At 43.3% G+C, this 18,606-nt stretch overlaps 1 protein-coding gene across 1 annotated transcript; it reads left to right on the plus strand.

Annotated features, from left to right (window-relative positions):
• Positions 1–1,323: 1,323 nt before the first annotated feature.
• On the plus strand, positions 1,324–18,140 carry LOC119450932 (uncharacterized). The gene is made up of 8 exons (XM_049658486.1): positions 1,324–1,514; positions 9,697–9,773; positions 12,340–12,372; positions 13,859–13,948; positions 14,478–14,525; positions 16,592–16,639; positions 17,326–17,460; positions 17,589–18,140. Exons 1-8 carry the CDS (start codon positions 1,391–1,393, stop codon positions 17,955–17,957), a joined length of 924 nt encoding a protein of 307 aa, XP_049514443.1. The 5' UTR covers positions 1,324–1,390; the 3' UTR covers positions 17,958–18,140.
• The last annotated feature ends 466 nt before the right edge of the window (positions 18,141–18,606 follow it).

The following is an 18,606-nucleotide window of genomic DNA, read 5'->3' on the forward strand; positions in this document are numbered from 1 at the left end:
CGAAAACAAGTTAAGGACCGCACAAAGAGGCGATGAAACAAAAAATGTTAGGCCTAACGTTAAGAGACAGGAAGAGAGCGGTATGGATCAGAGAGCAAACAGGGATAGCCGATATTCTAGTTGACATTAGGCGGGCAAAATATAGCTGGGCAGGCCATGTAATGCATAGGATGGATAACCGGTGGACCATTAGGGTTACAGATTGGATACCAAGAGAAGGGAAGTGCAGTCGAGGACGGAAGAAAACCAGATGGGGCGATGAAATTAGGAAATTTGCAGGCGCAAGTTGGAATCAGCTAGCGAAAGACAGGGATAATTGGAGATCGCAGGGAGAGGCCTTCATAAATATAGGCTGATGATGATGATGATGATGATGATGATGATGATGATGATGATGGAAGTACTGAGCTTGGATATAGGGAAGCATTTGAAAATTCTTGAGTAGTGAATGAATTGAACTAGATATATAATCAAGCTATTGTAACGTATTGGGTGTATTTCGGGCAGAGGCAAAACAGATCCTTAGGACTTCCCAATGATGTGAGAACTCCCTCATACACCTTCGCTGTCTTTGATGTACGAGTTGCTCGTATTAACGCAAATCTACGAAAGTTCATTGTTCTTTTACTCTCAGCCTTCAGAACACTATAAGCGAACGGTAAACAGCTGGTTTTGCAGCAGCCGTACGCAATACAGGTCTGTGTAATGCGGCAAGAAGGCACATGGTGCTCCTAAATATGGAAAGCAAGCGGCGTTTCCGCTAGCTGGAATACAAACAACAGTTCTAGCGCCTTCTATATGGCAGCGGCCAATACTACCGCATCATAAGGAGGAAGCTTAAAGACAGAAATACACTCGCGGAGCTTTACGCGTTACTTGCACGCACTTAAGGTGCGGTTGACTTTCACAACCCGGCAAGTATGTTCGGACATAAGTCCCCGCACGTGGTTGTATTCACGTTATCCTAATTCTCCGCCGTCCGCGATGTGTGTTGGCGCCTATTTTATCGTTACAGACAATGTTCCTCTCTTTTAGTCTGCCGCACTTGTTCTGCCCTGTATCCACAAAAGCTGGCGTAACGAGCTCGGAACTCATCTTGGATGCCTTTTTTGTTCCCGAAGAGAAATCCGCTTGTCCGAGGACGCTTTTATTACATACTTATATCTGCGTGTCTCTTTGTTCTTATTCGAGAAACCAAAAACAAAAAAGGCCTCCCAATAGTAACGAGCGAACCTAACGAAATGAAGCAGATAACTCTAAGCGAAATAAAAAAAAACGCCTGTAATTATTCTTAAGTAGAGACGTGTCAATTTAGCCGTTTACGTGGCCGTACACGGCCCGCTGACCAACAGCCGATTCGTGGCACTTCGTTCGGCCAAGCCGGGTCACAATGAATGTCCACCTGCAGTGCTTGTTTGTGAACACCTTGTTTTTCGTCGTGGGAGCACACCGCCGTCCAAAAATAATGTTGCCCGGTTCCACCACGTTACTGCAGTTTCCTCGTTGCAGCGACGGTAAGTAAACCGCAACACCTTAAGTGCTCGCTGTGCACGAGTCGCCAGAAGCCTCTTAGGTTTCGCTGCACACAAGCGCTCGCGCCTAATGTATCCTGCTTCCGCGGCAGAATTGCAATCCCAAAGCAAGTCACACAGCGTCTATGCAGGTAAACAAAGGGAAAAAAAAGAAAACAATCTTTTCAGGAGCACAGCCAGCGCTTTGACATGAGGACACGTCCTAACGAAAGCTAGCTCTGGCTCCGTGGCCTAACTCTCGTTCAGGTTCTTGTTTTTTCCCTACCTTTGGATTAGCCTCTCTTTTTTTTTTTTGCAGTTTACGCGCGCAGCTAGTAAGGAACACTTACGTGTTTACTTTACGTTAGCGTTCAGCTATCACGCTCGTCATGCGATTTGACAGGGTCTAAATAATCGCCTTCAGCGACAATGCTATTACCGACGGCGCACCTCTGGCCTGTCACCGCAGGCACTGGCGTCAGTGTACTCACCGCGAGGGTGACACCAGAGCAAGAGCTCTACGTCACTTTCTCTTATGTCTGATTTGTGTGAACCTTGTGGTTGACGCCTTTAACCTCCCGGCTTATGCTCATGGCTTAAGTGTCGATATTTACGGAAACAGCTTACGGCAGTGTGGGTTATAGTAACACCGAGCAGGAGCTCTTACGAGCTAAGGTTTTTTTTTTTACGATCTAACGCTAACTACCCCGAGTTATTGCCACATCGGAGGCAGAATGGCGCATTCAAAACTAAAGCTGTCGTTATTCCAGAAAAAACCACCACTATCAAAATGAAAACATCTCACTTGACAACGTCGACGGCAGCAGAACTGGCAGTGCTTCGAGTCGCACTACATTTTATTAATGATGAACCAGCACACAAATGGACCGTTTTCTGCGACTCGAAGACGGCACTGCAGAGTATACTGTCAGCCTTACGGCGCGGTCCACAGGAACAACTGGTGTTCGAAATCACAGAGGCCATACACCACCTGACTGAGAAAGGACACGAAATAATCTTTCAGTGGCTGCCAAGTCACTGTGGAATTATTGGCAATGAACGTGCCGATCAAGCTGCTCGTTCAGCTCATGAACAAGACAACCGCCTATCGATCCCGCTGTCTAGGACAGATGCTGCAAGGATGCTCCGCCTACTTGCACACCAATGCACTTCATCAGACTGGAATAAAGCACATTTTATGCACGCCAGATTATACACCTTGGATCCAACCTTAAGCCTTCGACTTCCAACAAAACTTCCCCGAAGAGATGCGACCCTTCTGTGTAGGCTATGGTTGGGCCACCAATGCCTACGCGTTCCGCATAGGGATGGCCGACAGTGCAGCATGTGACAATTGTGGAGACGCGGAAACGATTCGCCATGTTCTTTGTCAGTGCCGACCATACAGTGTGCAGAGACAATCGCTCTCCGTCGTGCTGAACCAGTTGGACGACCAGCCGTTATCGGAAGAAAGAATTCTGCAACATCGACGCGACTCAACATCGCATCAGAAGGCCGTGCAAGCGCTCCTGACGGTTCCTGAAGTCCACTGGCCTGTGTGAACGTCTGTGATTGGAACGCCTCCTTTGTTACCTATGCCTGTGTCTTTTTTTGTGTGTTTTTTCGCACTCTCTCTCCCTATCTCTTTGCACTCTCACCAACCCCTTTATCCCCCACCCCAGTGTAGGGTAGCAAACCGGAAACTGACTTCTGGTTAACCTCCCTGCCTTTCCTCTCTCGCTTGCTCTCTCTCTCTCAAAACTAAAGAAGCGCACTGTAAGACCAAAATCTTAGCGAAACTAGCCTACTGAATTAAAGTTCGTGCTTGCAAAAAAAAGGGGGAAAGCTAGGAAAGGGCGTAATATTCTCTGATATTGCACAATATTTGAGAATAACAAATATTCTAGAATATTGTGCAATATTCACAAAGCTGTGCAGATATTGCGCAGAATTTCTTCCACGAAGGATTCCTAGTGCACTACATTCCATACAATAGCCTCATGTATCCTTTCATTACGTAAGATTCAATTACATTGTCGCTTACTGCAAGTGCAATGAATAAATAATTTGAAAAATTCCTTACTTTAGGTTTAACATACAGCTTAGGAAGGAACACACATGCAAGACATCAAACCAGATTACGCTGCATTTTGGTATCTCCTTTACAGCGATAGGTTATGTCAAAGGTAAGCAACCACTGTACTAGGCATTGAAAGGAGCTTACTCAATGTGTGGGAACGGAACACCAACGAATGAAAGTTTGACGAAAAACGCTTCAACGTTGAGCACCTTGTATGCATTATGAGGAGTCGCTATGAGATACCGTCAATGAATACTTGTAAAGTACAGAGCGCTGAAGGTTGACAAGTGTTCGCATGAGCTGTCAACTAGCCTCGGTTCATCATATATAGGGCGTTGTGCCTTTCTTGAGACGTGAACGCAAATCACTATGAATAACATATAACGTAGCACCAGTCTCCATCAAAGCTTCGACATGCATGCCTTCAGCGATTACGGACAACATATATGAAGGGCGCTCTGGAGGAATCTTAGTCCTGTGGGTAAATGGCGTACGCGTGATGACGTATGTATATACAGGGTGTTCATTTGAAGTTTTAAGGAATTTTTAGAAATCGCCTGTATCAGGTAGCATAATTCTTGTGATTGAGCTGGGTTATTCGATGAGGCGGACATTAGTAGCACGAGAAATCGAAAGGCATATTCAAATAATCAACAAAAGTTTACTAATTAACTTCTTAGTTATTTACTTTACAACACATATTGCAATTTACTAATTGTAGCTGGTGAGCTTGTCAGGCGTATCCACTTGGAATGAATTTCCAGAATGACACCAGTTTGGAGATATGCGCCATCAAACTCGCCGTAAAAATGCACTGTTGTTCTACTTACTTTTTTATCAAAATGCTGTTTTATACATTGAAGCACAACAGCAACTGAAACGCCCACGTATTTCGTCCCACACTTTAGGAAATAATATTTCGTAACTGGTGTCATCCTGGAAATTCATTTCAAGTGGATGCGTCTTGCAAACTCACCCGGCTACAATTCGTAAATTGCAATATGTGTCGTAAAGTAATCAACTAATAAGTTAGTGAGCCAACTTTTGTTAATTATTTGAATATGTGTTTCGATTTCTCGTGCTACTGATGTCCGCCTCTTCGAATAACCCAGCTAATAGATAAGAATTAAGCTACCTGCCACGACGATTAAAAAAAAAGCCGTAAAACTTAAAAATGAACATCCTGTAGATGAGGAAGATGAAAGTCACAGAAACATATTGCGCTCATAGTATATGTACTTACATTCCCCGCTCATATATGTGTCCTGTGGCTATGGTTTCTAATTTTATGTCAATATAGGCATCGTAGCTATCGGTGTTTGAAGCCACGTGCACTTACAAGCTTTTGCAAGTCGTGTGTATTCTGCAGGCTGTTACGTATTTGGCGGCAGAACGACCGCCGGTATGGTCGAGGAACGGGCGACCAGCACCGAAGCCCGGAAGACAATCCCGTTTATTTATTTTTTTGTGAAACGTGCTTTTTGTGCGTTTCCTGACTAATCACATTGGCGCAAACATAAAAATAAAATCGTGTGTTGGCGAGCGTGGCAATATTATCTGAACATGGAAGCATGAACAAAAGGGAAGCACTGCATACATAACAAGGGCAACCAAACAAATAGAAACATTAGTCGTAATTATCAATTTGGCAAGGTTCGTGAATACCGAAAAAAAAAACATATTATGGCCACCTCCGTTGCCATTGCTGCCACTGACAGAGAATGGTGTCAACAGTTTTGCTAAACTGTAAGTGTACCGTTGCGGGTCCAGCCAACTCAACAAGCTCCTTCCCGCGGTATCTTGTTATAAAGCACAGCCTGCATTATAGCACAACATTCAAACGGAATGTGCTTTTTACGTACGGCAATGTTTTTGCTAACACTAGAATGTTTTAGCTCTGCCGCGTTTGCCTATCAGCAGTACGATCATACTCTAATCCCATGCCTGGCACTTGCTTCGTTTTGCCGGACGGAAGTATTTACCGTCGGAAGCTTTTACCGAATGACTAGGTGGCTTTTCCTATAGGGTAATGCAGTTTTGGTTAAAACGCTCTGTTATGTGGTGCAACTTACGTTCCGGCAGCCTCTCGTATATTTCTATCGATACGGACGCTTTCATGAACGCGCATAAACAGGTCAATATGGTGAACACGTGTCCGCTTCTGCTGAAAAATAAAGCGATCGCTGCAGGCTGAGCTACCCAGACGTCCAGTTTTCGTTGGCATTACTCTGTGCCTGGAAAAAAATGTCGCCATCGCGCTTTCTTTGTTGCCTCAAACAGCTCGAGATTTTCTCGCTTTCTTGTAGGCTGATCCAGTCGACTTTGTTTCTTTATCATTGAAGCTTCGCCAAGCTTGCGCACAGCTGCAGCATTGGTAACAAACTAGGAGGCGATGGACATGAGCATCAGCGGCAAGACTGCGTAAAGAACTGCGAAAACAGCTGCATGCGTGGTTATGGCTTCTGCACCTGTTTGCGAGCTGTCTCCCATGCAGGTTTTGTAAGAAAACGTTTTTTTTTTTTTAAATAATTTTCGCTTCGTTATTGAAACACAGCTGCACTTGTTGATTTTGGGGTTGTCGAGTTCTGATTCTTGTAACACGTGTACTAGCCATCGCGGTGGCTTACTGGCTGTGGCGTTGTGCTGCTGAGCGCGAGGTCGCGCGTTCGATTCCCCTCTACAGCGGCCGGATTGTGATGGGGGTGGAATGCGAAAACGCTAGTCCACCATGCTTTGCCTGCAAGTTAAAAAAAAAAAAAAAACCATGAACTCGAAATTGATCCGGAGCTCTCCACTAAGCTTCCCTTATGGCTCACTGTGCAGTTTAGGAATATTAAACCTCACAGTTTGCTTTTTGAGCACGGTTTCTAGCGTTGTATATCATGTTATACATGTTATAACATGTTTAGTACGATGTATGTCGGTGCACTAACCTATACGTATATGCGATTCATTTTATTACGAACGATGTCACATCTCTAGACATGACACAAATGACTAGAAATCCGTAACAAGCACTGCTATTGGCACGACATGACCTCATGGTATGATTGTTTGCTTTCAATGTTTCAATGTGAAACATTTACCGTTGTTAAGGTTACCGAGACTCTATCGTTGAAATCTTGCGTTAGGTAATTCACACCTATATCTTACGAAAGCTGGTTACAAAGACACCTTGTTCAGTTTCACCAATATCGTGATAAGAGCAGCAGCACTTGCAGTATGTCATCACGTAGCCTAATGCGCAATCTGCATCTCTCATAAAATTCAATATAGGCAATGATTACAAAATGCCGATTTGATTCAGCTGTCGCGTATAAATGACACGTTGAAGTTAGACGGCAAGCACCTCATGGAGTCAAATTTTTGTTAGTAATAAGAAGCCCTCTTACTCGTCAGTGCACCGCTCAATGATCATCTGAGGCCGCTATTCCTGCTTGGCATGTGAATTTAAGCATGACTGCAGTCGCTTGGAACGTCTTTTATTTTTGTTTTCAAGAAATAGAAGAAAATAATTAATTGTGATCAGAAATTAGGTACATCGCTCTTGTGACGATGGACAATGCACAAACATAGGCATTTTAGGCGCCAAATAGGCAAAAACAAGTATAATAATAAAAAAGACAAACTTACGGAATATGTCCATTGTTTGCACGCATACATCTTTCTTCTTCTTCTTCTTTTTTTGACTGCGTCATATTTAGGAAATATTGGCACCTTTAAACGATGCCGGAAACTCCTCCTCCCATAGACCGAATATATACTAAAAATGAAGTACGTTTCGGCAGTTACGTATATGGTTAATTATTTCTGCTATTAGCAATGCAGAACGTCTGATCGCGTTTGTATACTTAAGTTGGAGCTCAATTTACTCTCGCATCACTCGATGTTCTGATTGGAACCTGTGGTGTACTTAAAAATAAATAAATAAATAAATAAATAAATAAATAAATAAATAAATAAATAAATAAATAAATAAATACTTAATATAATACTAATAAATACTTTCCTGACCATGGCTGTTGGGTGCTGCTGCTGTCTTGCCGAATAGCTCACACTTAAAAGAAGAAAAAAATAATTATATACCCGATGGTGTGATCGAACTTCGGTCACCCAGTACAGCAGCCATTCGGGGTGATAATTTTTTTTAAGTTTTAATTTTTTTTAATCACCTGCGGCAGATAGCATAGTTCTTGTCCTTGAGCTGGATTATTCGAAGAGGCGGACATTACTAGCACGAGAAATCGAAACACATATTCAAAGAATTAACAAAAATAATACTATTTAACTTCTTAATTGACTTCTTCGAGACCCATGTCCGCCTGTCTGAATACTGGAGCTAAAGGATTAGAATTATGCTACCTGTAACAAGCGAACTCTAAAAATTCCGTAAAACTTGATAGTGATCACCCCGTGTAACCATTAGGTCGCAGTCGCGCTTATACTTAGATCATGCCAACGCCAACTATAGCTCTTTAAGATGATCGCCCCGTGTGTCACGTGGTGTAGCACGGGTGCGCCAGAGCGCGTGCGTACGCGCCAGTGGTCTTTATGCCAAGGATGCAGGAATGAAATGGGCAAACATGAAGCGTTTGATTAACCGCTTCGTGAAAGCTTCGCTTCACATACATGGTGGTATCGAAAACTTTCAATACTCGCTCAGTTTTGAAGACAGTTATTTATTTATGCGCATTTATCCACACGTTGCAAATAAAACAAGAATCGTAAGTCTTACAAATCAGCTAGTCCACTTCGATGGCTCTGGTTAATGATCGCTAGGAGAACCCTGTTTTTCCAATTTTTACTTTGCAATTTGCCCAAATATTTATTTATTTATTTATTTATTTATTTATTTATTTATTTATTTATTTATTTATTTATTTATTTATTTATTTATTTATTTATGTCGGTTTCCCTTTCAGTTGGGCCACACGTTGTTTGGTGTGCGCGATCAATTCAAACGTTACACAGTTCCCGCGCGTCCTTATTCTTGAGTTCGCAAAGTAAACCACCGGTTCACCTTTTTCTTTGTTATTAAAGGTACATTGCATCATGTGAAGTCACTAGTTCTGACGTGCAGGTTCAAATGACAGGATTGCATCAGTTTTTATGAAAAACTTCGAGGGTAAGCAGTCATACGGCATAAAAATGTGAGTTTCCATTACAAAGCGGCCCAGTTCAAACTTGGCATGGGCTTGGTCAAAAAATTTCGTTGAAGGAAAAAACTGTGCCTCTGAATTTGTGAGGTGCATGTAGACGTGATAGTCTATTTCCTCGAATAAAACCTAGAGCGTTGCTTGCGCGATTATATAATGGCACGTGACACTGTTTGTCCCGCGCATAAAACGCACTGGTAGTTCATGTCAAGAAATTTTACGCTTAGACTACATGAAGACATCAGCGTAAAGTGTTAGAATCACCGCCCTTGTCACATTGATATATAAAAACAACTTCTGAGGACCTGGTCGATGTTAGGCGTAGTATGATTGCTGCTTCAGTTGGTTGACCGACTTTAAGGACCAACCCCCCCCCCCCCCCCTTACACACACACACACACACACACACACACACACACACACACACACACACACACACACACACACACACACACACACACACACACACACACACACACACACACACGCACGCACACACGCACGCACGCACGCACGCACACACACACACACACACACGCACACGCACACGCACACACACACACACACACACACACACACACACACGCACACGCACACACACACACACACACACACACGCACACACATAAATAAATAAATAAATAAATAAATAAATAAATAAATAAATAAATAAATAAATAAATAAATAAATAAATAAATAATAAATAAATAAATCACCCGCATGCATGCATGCGTGGGATTAATAAATACGCCCCGAGAGCTTGAGATTAGCCTCTTGAACTTTGTCTCTGTTCGTATTGAACTTCCTCCATAGCGCATTTCAGGTCATGTCTGCATGAAAAGTACGTTCCCTCTATAGTCAGGCCTAATGACGTCGAGAAGCGAACTCCACTTATTACGGTTTTATAACTAATGTTTGTTGCGCTGATGTATGCTGTTTCCGTTTCAGCCGGCGATATCGTGGAAGGCTGCCTAGACAGAATGACGAGGTTTCTTGCCAAATCTCGGCGTGGTCATTCAAAGGATGTATGTATACAACAAGCAGTTTCTTGAGAACGTTTCGCGACGTTCTGCATTATTTTGACTTAATTCTAACAAACTGTCAAAATTAATTGAAATTTGTGTCTATCTCCGTGTTCAGTGCTTCAGTAAATGGGGCCCACAAATAATAAATAAAGAAAACATGATAAAATTTCCACGTTAAGAAGGAAAAAAACAGCTACGCCTTATTAGCCCTTACAACATTCAGTTATAAAAACCTATAAACAGAAACATATTGACTCATACGGCACCCTGATATAAAAAAAAATAGAGAGAGAACACCATGCGCCGCACTCACCGTGCGGCATATTAACATTACTTTTTCAAGTAAGAGTAAGAGCCGATTTCTAAAGCAAGATGCAATATCTATAGTGGAAATGATCATGGATGAAAGGCGGTTCTAGTCTACTAATTTTACAGACCGGATGAACAAATAAACGTGTTTCTTCATTATGTAGAGCACGCGCATTTTAGAGCACAGCTCTTAGGCGCCCGTTCCTGTGCCGAGCGTCGGCGCCGTACCATCGCCACCGACAGAACGAGCACAGCGAAAGCTGAGAGCGAACGCGCGGGGCAGCGGGTGATGAAAGACACCGAGAGCGAAGGTAGCGTGAGGCGGAAAGCGGATGGCATGGCGAAAGCGTGAGAAGAAAAGCGTAGTGCCGCGCAAGGCGGACTATGGCGACGATGGCTACGAGATGGCGCCAGAGTAGCGCGCGTCTTTAGGGTGCTGCGATGCGCTCGCTCGCCTCTGCTCTGTTCGCGGGGACGCGCGCATCGAGACACTCTACGCGTCGTCTGTTCACTAAAGCGCTTCATGAGCGGAAGTCTGTCAGCGGCGTCCGCTGCGAATCGCACCCACGCGTCAGCCACGCGCTGCCTCTCGCGATCTCCCGATTAGCGAGGCTGCCGCGCCCCACTTCGCTCCGTTTGCAACGTGCCGCACGTGTGTGCGCCAGCCAATATATCGCGAAATGAAAACATGTATAGAGCTGCGCTCAAATTCCGCATTAGGGAGTATCGTAATCGTCGGTGAATATTTTTTTCTGGTTACCGGCCCATGATACTCGATATGCAGCCACGCTTTATGAAACGAGCGAACACGAACGCCTCTTTACCTTACAGTCTGTATTCGGCAAATACACGTGTCCAAGTCTGTAAATGCCAGGCATACGATCCTTTGTTGGACGAGGCCATTCTCCGTTGTCCCTTTGTCTTGACCGGCGTGCCGCTTTCTCTCTCGGCAGTATCGCTCCCATTGTGCAAGCCACATCAAAAGACTGGCGATGTGGTTGCCTCATACCGGTGTGTGAGGGGCGAAGTGAGGGGGGTGGGGGAGGGGAGCGCGAATGCGAGCGGTGCAGTGACGCGTTGCGGAGGTAAAATCTTGGGCCCTCGGCCGATGACCGTCACTCGCTCTGCCCGCTAAATAGGGACCGCCGCCATGTGAAGCCCCTGTGTGAGAAGGACATAGGTGGCGGCGAATACGAGAAGCCACCCGACACAAAAGAACGTAAATGCTGCGCTCTCAAAGACGCTGGCTTTTATGCGCTCAGAAGGCATGCACTCATGACCGTGAGCCACACGAGTGCAGCCATAGGAACATCTTTACTTGTTTGGAAAGCACGAGAGCAAAGGAAACAAACAGTGCCATTTCCAGATGATGGTCTACATTTACTCCGTATACATCCGCCGGTTCAAGAACGCGAGGGGTAAATGCTACTTGCAGTCCGACAGCCGAGGCTTTTCTTATTTTTATGCATACTGTATGACATCTTGAAACCTGTTCTCATCGTGCCGTTTCCTTCGAGTCTCAGTCATGCCTTATCTAGACAAATAGTTTGTTTTGGGCTCTGAAAGTACAGAACAAAGGAGGTGAGAAAAACAGAATATAGACGAATTAATCTACAAGTACCGGCTGTTTGTTCGAGCTTTGAAGAAGCGGGCAATGAAGAAGTGTGACAATGCCGTCACCTTTATTAATTATATCTGTCGCACATCACAATATTTATCTCATGCTTATTCCTATCTGTGCTTGTTTGTTTAGGTTTTATTTTATCTGGTCTACATGATTCTAAAGAGACGTTGGTGCCAATAAGTGGCGCCGGTTAGTCCTCTTCGCAGAAAATAATTACGCGGCAATAAATAAAAAAAGGAAGACATACAGAAAATCATGCTGGTTTGTTTGTGGGACACTGATAAAATACTCTGTATACCTTGATGTTCTTGGCTTTTCCTTATAATCTTATATTTTGTCATCCTGCAGCGTTTCGGCGACAGCGTTTCGAGCTTACCGAGCACGCACACGTGTTCTGTGGCCGTTTTAATTCATGGTTGCCGCACATAAGTAAATTTCTATAAAACCAAAGGGAGAAAATACAGACCAAGATGTGTGATTGGGTTTGATGAAACCATTGTTTATCCTCGTCACCGCGCATATTTTAACGATGGAACGGTGACACTAGGTGATATTAAAACTACGGGATCGCTTATGTGTTCTTCTTCATGAGACTGAAGCAATGATATATGTGTTTTTCTCTCTTTTTTTTAGATAGCACATGACAAGATGAAGAACTTTTTGCAAGTACGAATTTTCAATTTCTTTTCCACGCGCCATATGGGTAAAATTTAACAGGCTTTTTTTCTGCAGCTCCAGGGGCATTTCTCGAAACTCTATCTAAAATTGTGGTCATGGTAAAGTGGGAGAAATGCTGTTACATCACTTGGAGCACCATTAAAACGGCATTTGCAACCTCTTTACTGCACTACGGATCACAATGAGATCTTCAGACCGAAATATTTCCTACAGGGTTCCTTCGTGACTTTACCTACAGGTTACCTACAGAGTAACTTCGCGACTTCTGCCTAGTACTTTAATATATAATGTGCGGACACATTACAGTGCCTAGAATGCCAATACATCTGAGGCACTATGATTGTATAATGACAGTTAAATATGACGAATATAATAAGCCGACATGATGAAATAAAGACTCACTTGCTTCTATTGCACTATTATCACATGCTGCGCCAAATGGCCTCACGATGCAGCTTTTAGAAGCGCACTGCTCGAGCCCGCAGATGTTGAAGACAATCTGTGAAATATGTTTGAAATAAATTGGGACACGCTCGTAAGCACTTCAACTGGGTCTCAGACATAAAAAGATAATACAGCTGCAGGCACATCAAGCTTAAGAAAGATAAGTAGATAAGCACCCGGTTGTCGCGTAGTTTTTTGCACTGCACAACAAAAGGACTTCGTGGACTTGTCGGGAGCCGAGATAAGAGAGAGAGAAAAAGAATCGTCTTCGTGAGCAGATGCCCGACGCCTCAAGCATTTTTAGACAAAGAAAACTAAGACAAAGTAGTTTAATTATCGTTATTCAAAACATGGATATAGGAAACAATTATTCCAAGTCACGTTACGTCACTCAGAAATGAATGACGCCCGTTGCTGTAGCAGCAAATTTTCGTTTTTATTTGTTCGACAATCAATAAAGAAGGAAATGTGTACTTCACCTTCCTGCCATACCAAAAGCTCTGGCGTTGTAGCCACTGAAAAGGTGCTATAGGTAATGTACGCCATTGAAAATAACCATAATAGAATATGCCGGTGTCGCCAAGATAACAATTCATTGTTACAGCAACAATTGTTACTGCACTACAACAGGCATTCGATGAAAGCACACAAGAGACTTTTATTTCAAGATCTGGTCCCATGTCCTAGTATTCAGTACCGTTTCATGAATACAAGTGGCATGCCGAGCTATGCGTCCTCCTTTGTGGTTTTGATTCAGTAGTATGTAATAATCTAAGTATCACATTACAAAGGCTAATAATGTAGCATGTAGTAATTTTTAATGTAGCATATCATTCAATTATACGTTGCGTTATATACGCCATCATTGGATTGTATACGACATCAATGTATGGGCATCATTGAGAATTCAGTTATGCACGATGTTCTACACGTATGTTACACAAGTACTATACATGTGACAGATCATTTCGTGCAAGGTTCGATGGGAATTACGATTGTTTTATTAACATTTTTGTATCGCCTTACGCAGGAATCTGCAGATTTTCATAACTGCCTTCTGCATAGGCAAGAGCTCACTCTTCGAGAATACGGGGCATGGTGCGAGCACAAATCGTCCGTGGTAAGCATCGTGCTGACGTGTTATAAACATTTCGGAAGGGTATACTGTTGTAGTGAATGCGACGACAAGAATATGAGTGAACATTATTTTTGCAAGCGAAATGGGGCGCTAAACATGCCTGTTGGTTCCTAATTGCGTAGAGAAATACGTAAAATGAAGATAAGGCATTTTGTCATAACTTTAGGATCTGATCTCGTTACTCCTTGGGTTGGAAAGCCATGTGACACTCAATTAGCGTCACACCTCTTTACGTCTTAAATTCTGGGGTACTAGTGTCCGGCAGTGCTGTAGAGACGAGCTTTTCACGCTTTATTATTAACTTTTTTTTTATTACACTGCAGCGCTGTAAGGGAGACAAAAAAAAAGTCTGCTGAAAAAAATACGAGCGGGTTAAATGAACCTCGCGCTTTTGCGGCCCCCCAATATATACCGGGCCTGGAGCACTGCAATGACTACTTTGTCGCCCATTGCCTTACACCTATGGTATTTACTTGTTTATATATATTTTTCGCTGTTTGCATTATTATAGGCACGAAAAGTCGCTGTTTGCTTCCGATACCTCATTGACAAGCATACGGTGAGTTTTTTTATTGTGGTTGTCGCGCTATATATAATATATAGCAGAACAGTCACATAAAACACGCATATATATATATATATATATATATATATATATATATATATATATATATACAGGGTGTTTCAGCGAACACTTTCAAAATTTATTTAAGGTTGACCGTGGCAGATAGCTCAATTCTAGTTAATGAGCTCGTCTACTCGAAGAGGCGGACAAAACTTGCACAAAACATTGAAATACACAATTGACCAATTAACAAGAATTGACTAAGCAAGTTTTTAAGTAATTACCTGATGGCTCATATTGCAATTTACAAATTGTAGCCGTGGAGTTCGCAAGGCGGATCCACTTGGAACGAATTCTCGGGATGACACCAGTTTCGAGATATTAATTCCCGAACTTTGCGGAGAAATGCATTGGCGTTCCAGTTAATTTGGTGCTTCAATGCATAAAGCGACGTTTTGTTAAGAACCTAACTGGAACGCCAATGCATTTCTCCGCAAAGTTCGGGAATTAATATCTCGAAACTGGTGTCATCCCGAGAATTCGTTCCAAGTGGATCCGCCTTACGAACTCCACGGCTACAATTCGTAAATTGCAATATGGGCCATCAGGCAATTAGTTAAAAACTTAAGTAGTGAATTTCTGTTAATCATTCGATTATGCATTTCAATTTCTTGTGCAAGTAATGTCCGCCTGTTCGAGTAGACCAGCTCATGAACTAGAATTGGGCTATCTGCCACAGGAAACCTTGACGAATTTTTAAAAGTGTTCGCTGAAACACCCTGTATATATATATATATATATATATATATATATATATATATATATATATAACACGCATATACCGGGTGTTCAAAATTAAGGTTTACGGAATTTTAAAAATCGCCTGTGGCAGGTAGCGTAATTCTGATCGTTGAGCTCGGTTATTCGAAGAGGTAGACATTAGTACCTCGACAAATCGAACCACATATTCAACTAATTAACAAAAACTGACTGATGAACTTATTAGTTAATTACTTTACGACACATATTTACGAATTGTAGCCGGTGAGTTTGCATGACGCATCCACTTGAAACGAATTTCTAGGATGACACCAGTTACGAAATATTATTTCCCGAAGTGTGGGACGAAATACATGGGCGTTCCAGTTACTGTTATGCTTGAATGTATTAAACAGCATTTTGGTAAAAAAGTAAGGGGAACAACAGTGCAATTTTACGGCGAGTTTGATGGGAGATATTTCCAAACTGGTGTCATTCTGGAAATTCATTCCACGTGGATACGCCTGACAAGCTCACCGGCTACAATTCGTAAATTGCAATATGTGTCGTAAAGTGATAAACTAAAAAGTTAATTAGCGAATTTTTGTTAATTAGTTGAAGATGTGTTTAGATTTCTCGTGCTACTAATGTCCGCCTCATCGAATAACCCAGCTCAATGATAAGAATCATGCTACCTGCCACAGGCGATTTCTAAAAATTCCGTAAAACTTAAAAATGAACACCCTGTATAAACACGCAACATGCACGCGAAAAGTCCCAGCTACTTCATTTTTTCTTGGCCCAGCCGCAACTTGTCGTAGTATGTCCTGAAGTGAACCCAATAAGAATGAGACAATCAGTCTCGCATAAAGTATACGAGCAGGATCTCATTATTACGGGCCTGTACTGCGATCAAGCAAGTAAAGACGACCGTAAAGCGTCATTGTTGGTCGAACCTACGCTGCCGAGGGGGCAGAACAATATCGGGTAAATAGTTCTAGTCTCTTTGACACCATTAATAGCCTAAAAACGGCTCTTCAGATCAGCTGAACGCGACTGAATGGCTTCACAAAACATGCAAAGGAAAGTGCGTGCCATAGAACCAGCACTAGGAACTTGCTCACAAAATCTAAAGAGTTCACGCGGCCAGGAGATGACAGCGCGAAATTCGTTTCGATGAACTAACTCACCGTTCATAAAAGTCGAGCTATACTTCTACACAAGTGCCCGCGCAACGCGGCCGAATATACGTTATTTAGATGAGGTGTACATTGCTATTGAGAATAAATTTTCTCTTACAGCAGTCTATATCCAAGTCTGCCGTGACAAAGGGGATCGAGAGACTTCAGGTGAGTTGAGGCTTCCGAGGCTTGAAATTCAGCTTAGTTAAGTTTCAGTTTCAGGGCAGAAACCGATGATCGGGAGAAAAAAAAAAACTGTGTTAGCCACCGCTTCACTGTGGCCTCGTCACCCCGTAAAGTCGGACAATCTCTACGCATGATACAAACAGCCGTACACCAGTCACGGTACATTATAGTTATAGAACAAACTACAATTCGAATCGCATGGTCCAAAACAATGCATTAAAAAAACTAATAAAAATCACCGTAGTCCTGTGCAAATCCGTCGTCATCATAGCCGGACCTCTGCGACGCCTCACCGTACCTATGTGTCCTAACGCAGTGTGTAAGCCTTTTGATGACCTTGCGCCTAATCTTTTCGGATTTTGTGATGGCACTGCACCTCCACACCAAAACTAATTACCGCCTTCAGGCCATCGTAGTACATCGCTCTAGATAATTCTGGGGGTAGAGAAGAACCCAGAGTGCAGCAATCTATCGAAAACGGGTGCGCAAGCACAGGCATAGGAGAACGTGCTCCGCGTGAAAAAATTAGAATGCATAAGGTTGGGCCGGACAGCGACTTCAAAAGCAGTTTCCAGTTTTTTTTTACTCTGTCTTTTGTGTTTTTGTGTATCGCCATCAGTCCAATTAGAAAAAAAAACGCAAATTGCTGCTTCTTTTTTGCGCTGCAGGATTGCATCCTAAATGAACAAGATGAATCAGTGGAGGACACTACGGAGGACACTACGGAGGAGTTACTTAGGCCTAAGAGGAACATTTATAAAAGAAGAAAGCCCATCAAAGTACCACAGGAAAAAGACGAAATGGTAAGAGGGCTAGGCTGGAGAGAGTCTAACGTGCGAGGCAGCATACCAAAGGTGAGTGTGGTTGATAGGGGGCATTTCTTGATCAGAGACACCTGCTGCTTGTCATGACACTACACAACATGACGCAGGAGGACCCGGCCAACTTTGTTGTCATGGAGCAAGAAGACGACAGACCACGGACCCCCTCGCGGTGGCCGAAGTCAAACAGGAAACACAATCACCGACGAAGCCCAGGCTACGTGCCTCATGTGCCTCATAGGCGACCGGAGTCGGAACAGCCGCAAGGGGCATACGGTGGAGGGTTGTGGTCGTACCCACTCCACGACCAGACCTACTATTACCCGAGGCGCGAGAAAGGCCTGGGCAATGAGACTACACAGTCTGCGAATAAGGCAGCTGGAACACCGCCAACGACCATACATATGCTGGGGCCGAAAACAAAGCCACCTGCCACGACGCCTTCGGCCACCGAACCCCCTGCCACGACTCGGAAGTGAATCCCCACTGGGGGGACCACTGCGCTCCCTACCAATGCTGGTAGGGAGCGCAGCCTCACCGCCGACAGCGCATGACGTCGTCTTCAGCGTGGTTGATTACCACAGATGTGCAGAGTCGACAGAGGCTTTCGTGGTATTATTATTTTTTTTGCGGAAGATGCTAAATAAAATTAGTGCGATCGATTGCGGAATAATATGCTTTGGATAAGCGGTAAATCTGGCGCATGAAATTGCTGGAATTGCCTTTGTCGTTCTCGTCGCTGTTCCTTTCAACTCTATGTCGTATTCTAACTGCTTGTTAGGGGTTTACCGCACTTCGCGTCAGACAAGCCTTGCTGTGCACAACCTCCATGGCTATACTTAGAGTTGGCGGAACATAAAAGGGACATCAACTGAAACAAACTATGATTTGAGTTAAATTTGTAAAGTGCACATTTCCAAAATGCTAAAGTGGTTAGTTTTCCAAGAGCAGAGGTTTGATTACACCCATGCAAAAATGAATAGCGGCTAGTGATATAAACTCTTTAAATGTCTCAACGCTCCTCCCTATGACGAAAAAGACTGTGACAAATACTGGCGGGCGTGGTTAATTGTCAATTATGTAAAAAAGCAGTTTTCACCGAAGAGCTATGCAGTGACAGCGATATTT

Source organism: Dermacentor silvarum, chromosome 1, assembly GCF_013339745.2.
Source record: "Dermacentor silvarum isolate Dsil-2018 chromosome 1, BIME_Dsil_1.4, whole genome shotgun sequence".
Taxonomy (NCBI): Eukaryota; Metazoa; Arthropoda; class Arachnida; order Ixodida; family Ixodidae; genus Dermacentor; species Dermacentor silvarum.

Bases quoted from the DNA above. Each gene is read 5' to 3' on its own strand.
- LOC119450932 (XM_049658486.1), top strand. From the start codon at position 1,391: ATGAATGTCCACCTGCAGTGCTTGTTTGTGAACACCTTGTTTTTCGTC. The intron at 12,373-13,858 runs GTACGAATTTTC...CGCCTTACGCAG, and splicing joins AGATGAAGAACTTTTTGCAA to GAATCTGCAGATTTTCATAA. The intron at 16,640-17,325 runs GTGAGTTGAGGC...TTTGCGCTGCAG, and splicing joins AGGGGATCGAGAGACTTCAG to GATTGCATCCTAAATGAACA.